Genomic DNA, 15596 nt, shown 5'->3' with positions numbered 1-15596 from the left:
TGGTGCATGTGGTGCTGAGGCAAAAAAAAGCAGCTGGATATGATATATATAGAAGCTTTAGAAAGATGCATGTGGCTGTTCACCCTCCCCCTCAAGCATGGGTGTGCCTGCAAAGCTGCACTTGTGTGGAGCAGGGACTTGTGCTTCACCACACCATGGTCTAAGGCTGTTTCTGAAGTCCATGTTTTGATGAGGTCTGAAATAAACCCTGTTTTGACCTGAATCTGTCACTATAAAGATCCTTTCTGTGAGACCAGGAGTGTGCTGGTTCGTACCCTTGCTGTCCATATTGTTTTGAACAGGGACCAGTCAGGACAAAATCCACCACTTGGTATTAAGCAAGGAACTCATAAGAGGAATGCCCTTGTAGCCCTGACCTCTGAACCGATGCAGAAGGTCCAGCTGGTGCAAAACTGGGTTTGGTGATGCCAGTTGAGTTACCATCAGCCCAGTTCCAAACCAGATCTGCTGTCTGTGAAGCCATTCAGGCCAGCAAACAGCTCTTGCCATGTCACCCTAGCTGCTGCATGCTGAGTGTCCCCTTCAGCTGGCCTGCTGAACTGGCCACAGGTGTTGTCATGGATGGTTTTGCTTCACGGCCTGAGCCAGAGGAGAACTTTCATTATTGTGAGAGCATCAGCCTCAGGGATGCACTGGGGACAGAAACAGGGCTGTCTTGAGAGAGTGTGCTGGATTTTTTTCATCAAAGCTTCAGCTGTCTAGAAGGAGTTGCAGGATAGGAGTGCAGAGATAAAGGGTGCAGTCTGGGGTCTGTGTGAAGTGTCTGAGGCCTGAAGAGTGGGGAGTAGGCAGCTGGACTTGCAAGACCTCATGAGAGTCAGCAAATGAGCAACTTTCTTCGCCTCAGAGTGGCCTGGTGCCAGCCATTTCCTTCTCTTTCCTCCTGACACAAGGATGCCACCTCAGATGCTCTGTACCAGCACTGAGACCTGGGCCCTTCTTGAGAATGTGCACATCAGGTTTGTCAGTGACAGGCAGACAAGGGCTGAGCAAACCTCAGCTCTTTGATCCTGCAAAAAAGGGGGAGCACCTGGAGGTGAGCAAGCACAAGGGGAGGGCAGCAGTTTGCCTTGTGCTGTTCTGGCCTTGGTTCCTGCTGTGTCCAGGATCTGGGAGTATGACTCGAGAAACCTTTGTGTGATGGGGCAAGTGCTGAGGATAAGTGCCACAGCTTTTCACCAGTGCTGCTAGTGAAATAAATGAGCCTGTCATGCAAACTCCTGAAAAAAAAAAAAAAAAACCCAACATGTTTTGGTGGTAAAAAATCACATTTGTTCTTAGGGTCAGTGGGTAGTTGTCTATGTTGGCTTACCCTTGTTAAGAATCAGAAAGGTTGACTGTCAGGTTTTTTCCAGGAATGTATCAAAAAGGCGCAGGGAGGTGATCTGGCAGAGAAAAATGGTTATCCATTATGTGTCCAACCAAAAGTGGAGTGCCATCTTTTAGATTTACAGTGCTCAATGGAGTGGGACCTACCATTGGTGGTAATGAAGTTATCACAGGTGTGGAAAAGCTGATTTCAGTGTAAGGACAGCAGAGAGGTGGTCTGTGGTGCTGGGTATTGTTTGATTTTAAACAGCAGTGTAGCACCAGTGTCAGATGTGTCTGGCTTCTTGCAGGCTGGTAGAAAACAGCTCGCTTAATGCTTCACTTATGTAAAAGTGTCTTTAATTTCCAGCAACAAAACTTCAAACAGAAGGTTGTGGCATTGCTGAAGAGGTTTAAAGTGTCTGATGAGGTGAGTAATTCCTTCTGTAAACCTTCCTGCTTTGTGTGCTGCCCTCCACTTGGTGCATCTTGCTTTAGTCTTCAGGAACACTCCCCTGTTTCCTCCTGTTCCATTCATTTTGTTTTCAAGTCCACAGTGGATGTGACCTTTCCTTACACCCTGGCCTTGCAGGGAGGCTTGAAGGCCAACTTCTAAATGTCAGCAAGCGTTTTTGTAGATGAAGTTTTATCAAAAGTGGATTTTGGCAGCTGTGTGCGTACCCATTAGTTCTGCAGATTGCTTTGAAATTATCTTTCAAATTATCTTCTTTCCGTTCAAAGGAAAGCAGTCCAAATGGTGTGTATTGCTTGTGAAGTTAAAGCCCAGCCTGTTTGATCATCTTACTAGAACAGCCAGGCAAGACATGAAAAACTTGGATAGGGAGCTCAGTCCACAAGAGTCAGCTGCTGGGTCAGAGCAGAAAAGGATGGAACAGATCCAAACCCCAAGGAACCTGTGCAACATTAAGTATCTAATACAAAAACACTTAACATCTCCTTTGGCTGCGTGGCTGTGTGTTGATTCTGTGGCTTGTGGGAAGGAGTGAGTAACTCCTCAAGCTTCCTTACTCTTCCAAGCAGTCCTGTTAGCTTTCCTCTTCTTCCCAAGTAGGCTCGGCAGAGGCAGCACCCACAGCTGAGAGCTCAGGCAGCCGAGCTGCTGCTTTTTTCTGGAGCTGCCACTCCAAAAGCAAGCTCTGGACAGGGCACAGCCCCTACTTGCTCCGGGATGTGTGTAAAAGCAAATTCAGTGTGAGGTATTTGTTCTCCTTGCCTCGGCCTGGCAGCTGATCCTCGTCCGAGTTTCAGGCGCCTCCTGTGGACATTTTTGGGTATCAAATCAGGAGGTGTCAGGGCTGCTTTTTCAGTAAAACCCAGTACATGCTACACTGTTGGGAATACTGGAATTTTGTACTGGTTCTAGGAAGACTGAGATTCCTTTGGAGCTTTAAAGCTTTGTTTACAGAATAGTGTTGAATATTGGGCATAACCAGTGGCATGCTCATGGATGCCTGGTCCAATATGTAACTCCTGCTTAACCAGGCATTGACAAGCTTGATCCAAGACAAGCATTTCTCATATGCTTAATGTTCCTTGGATATAGTACCCTAGCACCAGGAATAGAATCTTATTCCCAGGAGTGCTGTACTGCAGCCGTGGGGGGAGCACGGGTGATCTGGGGTCAGTCTGGCTCCTAGCAGAGCTGGTGATGCCTGTTTTTGTCCTGTGTAGGTTCTGGATTCAGAGCAGGACCCAGCAGAGCACGTTCCAGAGGTGGAGGAGGATTTGGACCTTCTGTATGATACGCTGGATATAGAGAATCCCAGTGACAGCGGGCCAGAAATGGAGGATGATGACAGTGTCTTGAGCACGCCAAAGCCAAAGTTAAAGTAAGTGTGAGGCAGCTTATGCTGGGCCAGAAAGAAACCATGTACAGTGCCAGATGTTGGTTTTATTCCCACCCTTCTGTGCTCTTTTTTCCCCTCCTGACGTGGTGGTGTTAGAATGGGAGTGACATCTTGTGGGCTAGAGGTAGGGTGTGTGGGGTCTGACTTCCCTTCAGTCCCAGTTCTTCCTTGTTCCCTTTGCAGGTGTTCTGCTGCCCTGCCACCTGAGCACAGGGAAGGAGTTGGTGGCAGGCAGAGAATTGAACTGTACACAGTGTTTTGAAGAGGTAGTAGAAACAGGAAGGAATTGTGTGCTAAGGCAGGAGTAGAGGCAGGCATGAACAGGGCACACTGTCTTTCTGGAAAGACCTTTCTTGTAATAACACCCCGTGTGGAAAGAGAGTCTTTGCAGGGGTTAAGGAAGCAGAGCTGCAGGAAACAGATGGATTCCTCAGGTCCCAAAGGCACTGACTGCAGCACATGTGGATGTGCTCAAGCCTGTTCTTAAAGAGCTCGTGTGGGTCAGTCCCAGCACGGCGGAGCTGAGCTGGGGGTTGCTGGCTCGGGGTCTCGAGCAGATGCAGAGCCCTGAGCTAACAGAGCTGTGTCACACTCTGCTCAATAAAGAGTGAAAACGTGAGACTGAGCTGCACTCGTGCTTCTGGCTGCTGTGTGGTTGCTTGTTCAGGCCCTCAGTGTGTGAGGGCTCTGAAACAGAGTTGTGGCACTGACCACTGCAGCTGGTCAGTACAGCATCTGCTAATTACAGGTGTCGTTATATCCTCATTAATGCTGAATAACTTCCTTGGGCTAAGAATAGATTCTGAGTCTGGAGAGAGCTGTTTCCCTGTCAGTGAGCCAGAAGGTGTCAAGGATAGACTGGGGCAGCAGCGGAAATGGTGGGGCTGGTGGCATGTAAAGCTGTTTGGTGCTTAACCCAAGGTACCAGCCAGCTGGTTGGCCCTATCTTGAAGGGATTTGAAAATAGATGTGTTGTGGTAAGCAGCTGCTTTGAAACAAGCCCAAATGTTCTACTTTGCACACTGGGAGTTCATATCCTGTTCCCTGGAGCTGAGGAGCAAACTGTGCTGGGATATCCGATTGCTGGAGTAATGCTGGAATAAGAACTTAATGTGTGTGGTCCTGGGGAGACACTCTGTAGTTTCCTAGGTCCAGTTCTGGTGTTCATATCTTGAAGAGGATGTGATAAATGTTGATGCCTTTGAGGCAGGTTTTTCCCACGACAACAAAAAAAATCAGTTCCTTACGTTGTAATTGAGTCTTGCAGCCTGATGTGATGAGCTGCCTTTTGAGTGGAAGCACAATCTGATTGTGTGTGGTACCTTATCTTACTGAGCAAATGTGTAATTGGAGCCTAGGGCTGGCAGCCAAATCCAGATGCAAGCTGGAAACAAAATGCATATTAGCCCAAGAATCACTTACCCAGGAGCAGAGTGTTGGGGTGTGGGGGAAGAAGTAATTCCACTTGCTGTATGTCAGTCAGAAGCTAGATTCAGGAATGCCTGGACTTTCTGGCTTCTCTTACTGTCCTGGACACCCTCCTCTCCTTTCAAAAGCAGCCTGTTTTACTGGAACCATCGGGGAGCAGTAAGATCTTCTGGGAACTGTTGTGCTGCTTTGCTCTGAGTGTGGTGGACTTGCCCTGTCAGTGCTTTTTGTAGTAAGAAATGGGTTTTACTTTTCTTATCCAGACCTTACTTTGAAGGACTGTCACACTCCAGCTCTCAGACAGAAATTGGTAGCATCCACAGCATCAGGAGCCAGAGAGAGCCGCCAAGTCCTGTAAGTCATGTTTCAAGTGTTACCTCTCTGCACTGTCTCTAATTGCTTGTGTAAATATAAATTAAAGCACCCTCTCTGATCCCCCCACCCCCCCAAAGATTTGGATGCAGAGATACAAAATTTCTGCTAAGAAAACCTGTTTGCACTTTTTCAGGATTGGGGATTTTTTTGGCCAGTTGAAGTTTTTTGTTTGTTGGTTGGGGTTGTGTTTTTTTTTTTTTTTTTTTTTTTTTGGTTTTTTTTTTTTGTTTTTTTTTTTTTTTTGGTTTTTTTTGTTGTTGGGTTTTTTTTGTTTTTTTTGGGGGTTTTTTTGGTTTTTTTGGGTTTTTTTTTTGTTTTATAGGTTTTATTTTTTGTGGGTTTTTTCTGGTGGTTTTATATTTTTTTGGGGGGGGATTAATGCAAATATCATATTAACACAAGGGTGCATCTTCAGGTTATGTATTGAATACTTGCTGATGGTGTGAATAGCTTCAGATTCCCATGTGCCTGAAATGACTGCCAGGATGGGAGATGTTGCCTGGGAGTTTTAAGGACTTCCTAGCACTCTGTGGAGGAAACTTTTCTTTGCTGTTGTTGGGGTATTTTTTCTGGTGGCTGACAGTGATTGGTCAGGGGCAGCTCAGCTGCTTTTCCATTCCCTCCTGAATGGGCATAAAGTGTCAGTCCCATCCCAGAGCATTTCATTACCTCTCCTGTGTGTTGTGCATCAGCTTTGCCACATCCCACACTGATGTGTGCAGTCTTGCTGTGAGCAGGGAGCACTGCTGGCCATATTGCAGAGCTGTGTGATGTTTAAATGGAGAAGCCTCTCTTCTGAACAGCCTGACCCAGAGAGCGTGGCTGGAAACTGTGCTGGTGCTAAACCTCCTGAGGATTTTTCTTCTCTCAAGCAGGTAGAAGTGCCTGAAAAGACAAAGAGTCTTGGAAGCAAACATGCAGGCGACAGTGTTTCTGACACTGTCCCTTATGTAAGTTGGAAATGCACTTGTTGACTTTCCTCCTGTCAGTTTGGGGGTAAGCTGTGGGCTGCATCTGTCTGTCCATACAGCTGCACATGCAACACAACTTCCACTGGTAATGTCAGCTGCAGTGAAGATAGCACTGAGTTCTCCTCCTGGCCTTAGTTTGGAGCTTCTTGTCTTTCAGCCTTTTGCAGGTGCAATGCTCTATTTGGCCTTTTGTTCAAACAGCCTGAGGAAGGCTGGCCCAAGGTTTGCTACCGAGCGCGTAAAGGATGCTCAAGGCTGTTGCATTTTATCAGACAGAAGTATTACTTTAAGCTGAGTTGGCAGAAATCAAGCTGGTCCTGGGGTAAAAATCCCAAAGCTCAAGTTGCTCTGCTGGGAACGTGGGGTGTGCAACATTTCTCTCATGTCTTTCTCTCTTAGCTAGTTCCTTTGGGTAAGATGAATTTATCTGCATTGCATGAGAAGGCATGTCCCTGGCTTTGAGCCATGAGAGTGCCTGTTCCAAACAGCATATCTGAACACCTTTCCTACCTCCAGCTCCCTTGTGAGGCAGAGCTGGGAACAGGTAGCCCCAGATAGCCACTACTGGTTTCCCCCTTTTGGCAGTGAGGAGGATGTCTGGAAGAGGCAGACAGTGTGCCCCAGCCAGAGCTAAGCTCCCAAGGTAAGACAGAGGGGAGGGTTTGTTCCTGGTAACTCTGTTCCCTGTGTTTTTGCAGGAGTCTAACCAGCAAGCTGAGGTCCAGGAGGCTGAACTCCCCACTCCAGACGTGTTTGTGGAGAAGCTCCCACCCAGCGGGAAGATCACAAAGACAGAGTCCCTCATCATCCCATCCACCAGGTACAGGGGACAGGGCTGTGCCTGCTGCAGGCTGCTCAGGAAGTCATGGACGACACACTGGGATTTGGTCAGGGTGGCCTTAAGGCAGCAAACTGCAAGGACACCCTCCTTGTGTTGGCCACTTAAGCCAGGGGTCTGGGGCACTTGATAAATGAATGCCAGAGGTATTCTGTGCTGCTTTGAGGTGTGTGACTGCAGTTTGCCTGGCTGCATCTTAGGATGCTGGCGTAGCAATAGCAGAGAGGTGGTGTGGGTGTTAGCACGGGCTGTGGAAGTCATCCTGGGACTCCTGGCAATGTGCTGAGCTGTGAGCTGTGCTGTCAGAAGCAGAATCATCCGGGCTCAAGCTAGCTCAGATCTACGTGCAGAATTCCCCAGTGCTTCTGCTGGCATCGCTGGCTGCCAGACCGGGCGATGGGGATCTGGGGGCTGTGTCTCACTCAGAAGTGTGCCTGCCCTGGGAATGTGAGCACGTGTCTGCAGCAGGTCTGAAGGGAAGCAGGCGGGGCGCCGGGGCAGAAGCACGTCCCTGAAGGAGAGGCAGCCGGTGAGGCCGCAGAACGAGAGAGCCAACAGCCTGGACAACGAGCGCTCCCCGGACACCCGGCACCACCTACAGGTGTGCATGACACTGCTGGCCCTCCAGCCACTCAGCTTTCCTCTTCTCCACTGTCTCCTTTTCCTTCTGGTTCAAGCTCTGTCCCTGCTGGGAAGGAACTGGGCCCTGCAGCTTCAGGAAGGAGGGAATTTATGTCTTGGCTAAAATTTTATCTTCCATCCAGTCTGCTGGGGTTTGCCAGCTTGTAGCTTTGTCAGCCAGCCATAAACTCAAAGCAGTGGAAGAGATTGTTAGAATGAGAAATGAATAGGGGTGTGTTGAGGAATTACTCCTTTGAAATAAGGCAGATTGCTAGGGACTGTCTTGTGCACAGCATATGTGCCATGCTTTTGTTAGCTCTGGGACTCACTTATTTCCCTCCTTGAAGGAGATTGTTCCTGGCTTTTATGAATCTTAAGTTCCTGGGCTGCTGTTAGTTGGTATAAAGTGATGGAAGTAAAAGTGCAGGGCAGAAAGAGTAATGGCCAGCAAAACCATGGTGGCTAATACTGAAGAAGCTGCAGAGTGTCAGTTCCAGCAGCCCAGTGTTCCTTTGCTGATGGGGTGACTGGCCAGCATGCACATCATTTGCAAGAGCTGGAGCTGGTGGCTTGATGGCTAGAGCTGACACCTCTTACTGGTCCTTCTGTGTCTTTATTTCCAGATCCCCAGGAAAACTGTGTACGATCAACTGAATCACATCCTGGTTTCCGACGACCAGCTGCCAGAAAACATTATTCTTGTCAATACATCTGACTGGCAAGGCCAGGTAAAGGCAGGAGACATTACCTGGAGCACAGTTCTCCTGCACTGCTCTTCCTCAGGAATGGACAGGCCTTGAGCTCTGCACTAACCAAGCAGGTTCTGCTGCCTGCAGAGTGCTCAGTGCCCACAGGCTGGATTTCATCTGGCCAGGAGATGCTGGGATCTTACAAAGCTTTGCCACCTGAGCCTTTCCACAGAGGTTTTTTTCTCGTCCAAGCAGTGCCATTCCTTCTGGTTAGCAGCACACCAGGAATATGGCAAAACCCTTGCACTCAAAAGCCTCCTGAAGCGTGGTAGACTGGGACAAAGGAAGCAGAGAGGTCTGACCTTGTGGTGGTTTAGGCTGAGATTTCTGAGCACAGGTGGTGAACAGGAGAAAATATTTTGGATCAGCTCTCTAGCATGTACATGTGCCTGTGACTGCTGACTGCAGGAACCACCCCATCGTTGCTGAGTGATGGTTGTTTTAAGGAGAAACCCTGAGCAATAGTTTCTTTTGCTGACAGCATGGAGCAGTTTGTTACGAGTTTGGAACAAATTTTGCTCCTTTTGGAACCTTATTCTAAGAAAGCAATAAAATATATAAGGAAGAGGACCAATGAACATGTGCTGGGTGGCTGTTGCCTGGGGAACTTGTGCCAGGCTTGTGGAGTTATTGTCTGGTTTGGCTTCCTGCTTCTGGAAGAACTAGGGTCTCAGTGTGTGAGAGAGCAAAAATACCATCTCAGCTACTGGTTCCACTTTCCCTATGCTTGGAAGACAGAGAAATGCCTTCTAGAGACAGACAGAAGATGTTGTAGATCCTCTTCCAGGGGTTCTGGCACCTTGTGCCTGCAGTATCAGAAGGCATGAAGGATATGGACTGAGGTTTATAGATGAGTCATGCAGAAATTGAAAGTGAGAGATAATTACTGAGTGCCATAATTATGTCCATGTGTACCTGAGGTCTGTGGTGTCCCCATCACCTGCATGGAGGGGAAACAGTCCCTCATGAGGAACCTGTGTGTGGTAGCACCCTTCCCTTTCTTCAGTGTTTAAGGGTGGGCAGAGCATTGCATTTCTTTAAAATGGAAATGAGAGAGATGCAGCTGCACTTCCAGAAGCAGGCAGGTAAAGAGTGTCTGCTCTTCCCCAGCGCTGTCTGCTCAGTGAATGGTCTGCTGGCCCTGCCCTCTGTGGCTGTAAAAACTGTGCTGCACGTTTGGGACATGGTGTTGTGCCTGTCAAGAAGATGTTGCCATTTTTCTAGAAGGAGAGCTTTCCTTTGGCTGCTGTGCAGGGAGGAGGCATTTGTGAAATAGCCATATCACCTTCAGGCACAGGGAGAGTGCCCAGGAGTGGATGTGAAAATACCCAGGAGGTTGGGAGAGGCACATTTTCTTCTTGTGGTAAACTGTACCGAAAGAAAGGACTAAAAAGTGTTCTGTTCTCTCAGTACCTTTCAGATGTCTTGCAAAAGCACACCTTGCCAGTGGTCTGCACATGTTCCTCTGCTGATATTCAGGCAGCTTTCAGCACAATTGTCTCCAGGATACAGAGATAGTAAGTTCTCACCTCGCCTGTGTTGTCTCAGCCCTAAAAAAGCCTCTCAGCTCCTGTGCCCCAGGACTCAGGGAGTTCATTCCTCAGCTACTGCATGAAACCTTTCCACTGTGCTCTCCTGAAGTCAGAGTTGTGTGGCTCTTCAAGAGCCGTGTGGCTCTTCAGCACCCACCACCCCTGCAGGGGACTGCAGTTCTGCCTCGTGTGGGGCATGCAAGTCACCAGCAGCAGGGAATATCAGAGACTGTGCCTTGGAGGCTGCCTCAGGGGTCAGGTGCATGCCCCACTGAAGCGTGCAAAACAAATAAGGGGGTTTTAAATAGTTCTTGCTCTCCCTTCCGAGCAATTCCCAGATTAATTCCCGAGTGCCTAAAGGCACTCCCTACTTACCTGCTGAGGGCTGTGGTTACCTGAGTGTGTTCTCTGACCAGCAGTTGGTAGATACATCCTAACCTAGATAGCTGAGCCCAGCCCTTTAGAATATCAAAATGTGCAAAAGAAGGAGCAGGGAGAACAATTAAGAAATTACTGAAGAATGTTGTATTTTATTAATAATGTTTTAAGCTGCTGAGAATCGTTGCAATATTGCCTTGTGTATTGAACAAACTGTCTTCTGCTATAATTGTTATTAACCAGTTGGGGGTTTTTGCTGCTTGCTCTGAAATACGTGGTTGAAGGTACAATTACAAATATGTTTCCTCTTTTTCTGTCTAGCTGTAACTGCAATTCACAGCCTCCAAACCCAATAAAAATTGCAGTGGCAGGAGCCCAGAATTACCTCAGTGCTGTGTTGAGGCTCTTTGTGGAGCAGCTGTCTCACAAAACCCCTGACTGGCTCGGCTACATGAAATTTCTGATCATCCCTCTAGGTAAAATAAGGAATGGTGTTTCTTCACAGGAAGGGGAATGGGTGAAATCTGCTGTGTTCCCTCAGGAGAAGCCTTTCTGGAGCTTTGGCTATAGGTTAAATGGGGCAAATTGTTACATGGCTGCATAGTGCTGGTGTTGCTGCTCTTGTGTGACTGAATTTCGCCTGTAAGTTCCTGATGCCAAAGTCTGCTTGTAAGCCTTTTGTTTGAAGCAAGGGGTTAAATACTTCCTCCCCCATACAGGGAGACTCTTATGCACAGAATATTGTTCTGGAAACCCTTTTCCCTGGCTGAAATGTTAAATTCACTGGGCACCACGTTTCCCAAAGCAATAACTGTTCTGGCCTCCCTGGGCTTGACTCAGAAAATGGTAAGAGGAGAGGTAGAAAATTTTTTAAAGGCTCTGAAACTGCTGAGAATTTGAATTATTCAAATTACACGCATCTCTTGACTTTTACTTTTCGTTCTGGTCTGCTCAGGTTTTTCCCTCAGTTTTCCAACATTTTATTTCTGCCCTTCCAGCAGCTCAGCAAGCCTGCCTGGCTGGAACGTTCCCCAGCTTGGATTGCTTGTGGTGAGGGAAGTAGAGTGCACTGATAGCAGCACCAGGGGTCCTGGTGCAGTCAGAAACATGAGGAATGTTGTGGTGGCAAGGCCTGGGAAGCAGGGGAGTCACTGGTGCTGTGGGCAGGGACATCTGGGCACTGCTGTTGTGCTCCAGGGCTTGACTTGTGTGGACAGAGCACTTAAGTGATGTAAGCAACAGAACACTCAAAAAGCACTTTTTGCCAGTGTTTTTCAGCTTTCTGGGTTTGGGGGCAGCTGAAGGCAGTTCCTGTAGGAATCAGAAGCTGCTGCCCAGCACCATGAACACTGGGGTTAGGCTGTCCATTCAGTGGTGGCATTTGCAAAAGTTAAATAAAAAAGGCACAGGAAAAGAACTGGATCCTTCTGTAAAAAAAGGCATTTAGTTTCCAAAGTGGTTGGCAGGAAGAGAAGAGAGAGCCCTTTAGGGAGTAAAAACAACAAAAAAATTAATTTCTGCAAGGTTAAATGTGCTTTGAATGAGAATCCGTGTCTGAGACTTTGCTGCTCACTTGCTGACTGTCTCCTGGCCTCAGAAGAAGAGTTTTGTGTCCTGCAGTTTTTAATGACCTGAAAATACTCTCTCTTCGAAAGTGAAACGCAAGATTTAGCTAGTGTTTGGGTTTAGGTTGGTTTTTTAATCTTAAAACCTTGTTTTGTAATCAAAAAAGAAAAAAATTAACCAGGCACTTTGATAATGAAATGCTTTAGAACTGTGAATTCTTTTTAGATTCTACTATAAATATAGAAACCTCTCTAACAGGATCTTTTCCATAGAAGTCTGCGGTATTTCCTGATTGGATCAAGTGCTTATTTCTGGCCAGCTCTCTGGCAGTTCATTAAAGTGATTGAGGAGCCACCTCTCATTTCTGACAATTGAAAAAGCACCAAAGACAGAATGGTGACCATGCCATAAATATCTTAAAGGAAAAGCCTCTCTGCTGCTTGCAATATCTTTGAACTAGGGTTGGTGGACTTTTCCCATGGATGGTTTTACCTTCTGATTCCACAAGTACACACTCCAGTGACAGAAGGGTCAACCTTCAGTGGTTTATCAGCAATCAGAAATGCTCAGTGTCTGCAGACATATGAACAGGGAGATTCACTCCTGCTCCATGCCACTGATTCCATGGCTGTAAGACTTTTGCTGTCTAAAACACTACATCAACAGCTGAAAAGGGGAAAATAAAATGTTGGGGGTTATTTTGGCTGTTTGAGGTATTTTAACATTTTATGTAGCTCTTGTGGGTAGGACTTCTTGGGAGCCTTGCTTTGACTGCTTGTTTCCAGGTGCAGTGTGTGGGAAAGCTTCTCCAGTAGATGGTGCAGACCTGTGCTATGTGTGCTGCTCAAAACTCCACTGCAGGGGAAATGATGGGTCCCAGTCTCTACTGACAGTGAGGGCAGCTCAGAGGGACCTCCTGCTTTCACCTCTCTTTGCAGGCTGGAAATCAGCTTGGAGGTTTGGAGCAGTGAGACAGTGGGTTTATTGTTTGGGGTTTTTTTTCCACCAGAGCTTTCCTGGCCCATGGTGAGTACAGTTGAGCAGCTGGGGTCATCTTGAAGGGATTTTTCAGGTTTCCAGTTACCAGCTGGTGACTCAACTGTCTGCAAGTGTGGCTTGGTGTGCAGGAAGGATGAAAAAAATGTGATTAAGAGGAGCTCTGAGGCTGCTTCATGGCTGAGTGTAAGTGTACAGGGCTGGTGCTGAGCGTGACTGCCAGGTGGTGACTGGGCAGGGTGAGCCTGGCACACTTTTTCTCCTGTGTTCAAAGACTGTAGAGGTAGTTGCTAGGGGGTGTTGTCTGTTTTGGGGACACAGATGGCCTAAAAGGAAGGTGGGAGCTTTTTGCCACCTCCCAGGGCAGAGTTTGTCACTTGAACACTTTCCCTGTCCTGCTCAGTGTAAGTATGAAGTCAGATCTCCATGCAGGACTGGAGGCTGGACACAAAAAGCTTCTGCAAGGAGGTCTTTCCATGCTCATGGAGGAGCTGGGCCACAAGGCTCAGCCAGAGTAAGCAGAACCTGCTGCATGTGCCAGTGCTCAGTGGGTGCTGTAATCCTGGGGCTCTGCTTTCTGTCTCAAATTACCACATATTTATTGAGCTCATAGCTCATGTCCACAGATTAAACAAGTCTCCGTGGGTTCTTCTTCCTGCCTGGGTGCAACTGCCTCTTCTCAGTGTTGCATAACAGCTGTGGGGGTGCAAGTGGTGCTTGGACAAAGGGGTCTGGCCCCTCTTGGCAGAAGTGGCCTGGCTGTGGTGCAGCCTGTGGGCAGGAAGGGCTGTTTGGGAGAGCTGCTTGCAAAACTGAGAGGCTGACATGGAGAGCTGTAGAGTCTTTGTGCCTTCCAAATAATTTCTTTCCTCAGCAGTTTCCCAGTCCTGTTTTCTTTGGCCTTTTAAAATGTAATTTGTTAGGGGGAAGGTGTCAGGTGAAAGATAGCCGTGTGTTGAAGCAGTCTGCACTGGGAAGTCTATTTGCATGCTCTTATAGAGATAAGCTGGACTAAATGACTTGGTTATAATTGAAGAAGTTTATTTCTGAGGTGTCTAGTGTGGCTTTGATTTTGGAGTTTAATTCCTTACAGATCAAACCTATGCCTGTGTTCAGTGCTGGAGAGCACAGCTGTCATGTTTTCCTTTCTTTCTTAGGCTCTCACCCAGTGGCCAAGTATCTGGGGTCTGTAGATTATAGATACAACAACTTCTTCCAAGATCTAGCCTGGAGAGATCTGTTCAACAAACTTGAAGCACAGACCACTGGTAAGACTCTGTGTCTGTCTGGCCTGTGTGGGATGAAAAGCTTGAATGAGTAATTTTAGCAGAGGTCAAGTAAATACAAGAGGAAGCAGACAAGTGTTTTTGTTCCTCTTTTCTCCTCACTCCACCACATTCCCATTTCAGATGCTGACCTTTCTAAGTCTTGCCCATGGTGGTTTGCAAACAGTTATTGGCTCCCAGAGGCACTAGCTAGCTGCCTGTGAGTCATGCTGCTCTTACCTAGCTCTTAGCTTTGTTCTTTGATGAGGAGGTCTCACTGCTAAGTTCAGTACATTGCTTTCCTTCAGGAACTGTGCAGCCTAAAACGTTTGGAAAACTGGAAGCTCTGAGAAGATTAACTTCTGTTAGTTGTATGTGAGAAAGAACCTGCCAGCAGACTTGAAAACATTCTCATTAAAGAAGAATTTTGTTCTTCACCAATGTGGTAACAAGTGGGAGCTGCCCTAGGTCAGACCTACAAGTTCCTGTTCTGATCTGAGTTTTTGCTAGGCCAGATCAAAGCCTTACTTCAGTTAAAGTACTAATTTGTTTAAAACATGAATGCTTGCAGTGTCTTGCTCCATCTCTTCAAGAGCAGACAGGAACAGGAGAAAGGAGGATTTGCAACGTTCAGGGCTACGTGAAGGCTTAAGATTTGATGCTGTTGTGGGCAGCATTACCCACAGAAATTTCATTAGAAGGAAAAAGCTTTGGAGTTTGTATAGCACCATGAGTGTGCAATGTGGTTCTCCCTGCCGGAATTGCAGAGTTCCTGAGATTCCCAGGATGCTCCTGGAAGTCCTCCAGCCATGAGAGGAAGAGAGAGACCTCTTCAGGGGTAATTGTTCAGAGCTGTTTCCAGCAGGTGGGGACATGGCTGGACAAGGCCTGGGGCAGCCTGTTCTGAAGGTGAAGTCAGCCCCGTTTGGAGCAGGAGGCTGGACTAGAAATCTCCTAGTGTGCTATCCAAGCTACACTTTCCCTTAATCCTGAATTCAGGGAAGAACTGGTGTAGGAAACTGGTTTCCTTTAATTGCTTTGTGCACTTGAAAATGCAGAAGACTGTCAATACAGACTTGATCTTTGTGTCTGAATTAGGAACACTTCATAACCTATAGGAATCCAGAAAGAGCCATATCTGTTCCTTAGTTGGTTGTATGCTGTGAGGAAAAATTCACCTCATTTTTGATTAGTGCAGACTTTGTACATTCTGCATTTTGGTCTGTGTGGTGGCAACTGCACAGGAACTCCATAATGGCACAAGAAGATCTGGCAGAGAACCATAACTCTTACGAGTTCACTGTTCAAATACAAAGAGTCTGGGTTAAAATGCCCATGGTAAAGTATGGAAGTGCCTGTTGAAGGTCACTTGTGTTCCTGGGATCTCACAGTTGAGGCTCTTTGGTTGAAACTAAAGAAATATGGGAGGCATTTAGGAAATGTCTTTGTGTCAGCTTGAATGAACCACAGTCTCACAAAATCATGGGATCTTTGTGCTCTTCCTACCTTTGTGTGTCCCTCAGTCTTTTTGGCCAACTCAGCAAGGCCATGAGTTCATTAGAAACTCAGGTAGCTCAGTGCTGGTGTGGGCAGAGCAGCTCACCTGGGAGACATGGCCAGGCACTTTCTTCAGCAGATACCTGCAGCCAAGGCATGAAAAAGTCTAAAGCTGACTCCAGG

General features: G+C 47.3%; 1 protein-coding gene across 9 annotated transcripts in view; it reads left to right on the top strand.

The window, feature by feature from the left end:
* Positions 1 to 15596, top strand: part of PACS2 (phosphofurin acidic cluster sorting protein 2) — a 76401-nt gene that overhangs the window by 38236 nt on the left and 22569 nt on the right. For 3 of the 9 annotated variants that reach the window (XM_053950305.1, XM_053950301.1, XM_053950308.1), the window contains exons 8-17: positions 1700 to 1759; positions 3022 to 3179; positions 4889 to 4979; positions 5873 to 5950; positions 6670 to 6791; positions 7275 to 7410; positions 8054 to 8158; positions 9590 to 9696; positions 10411 to 10565; positions 13809 to 13919. In XM_053950305.1, coding sequence (XP_053806280.1) covers positions 1700 to 1759; positions 3022 to 3179; positions 4889 to 4979; positions 5873 to 5950; positions 6670 to 6791; positions 7275 to 7410; positions 8054 to 8158; positions 9590 to 9696; positions 10411 to 10565; positions 13809 to 13919 — 1123 coding nt within the window. The remainder of the gene's footprint in view (positions 1 to 1699; positions 1760 to 3021; positions 3180 to 4888; positions 4980 to 5872; positions 5951 to 6669; positions 6792 to 7274; positions 7411 to 8053; positions 8159 to 9589; positions 9697 to 10410; positions 10566 to 13808; positions 13920 to 15596) is intronic. The other 6 variants (XM_053950309.1, XM_053950304.1, XM_053950306.1 and 3 more) reach the window with 4 other exon arrangements.

Source organism: Vidua chalybeata, chromosome 9 (genome assembly GCF_026979565.1).
Source record: "Vidua chalybeata isolate OUT-0048 chromosome 9, bVidCha1 merged haplotype, whole genome shotgun sequence".
NCBI lineage: Eukaryota > Metazoa > Chordata > Aves > Passeriformes > Viduidae > Vidua > Vidua chalybeata.
The sequence above is the reverse complement of the archived record's forward strand: the minus strand, read 5'-3'. Positions and strand labels throughout refer to the sequence as shown.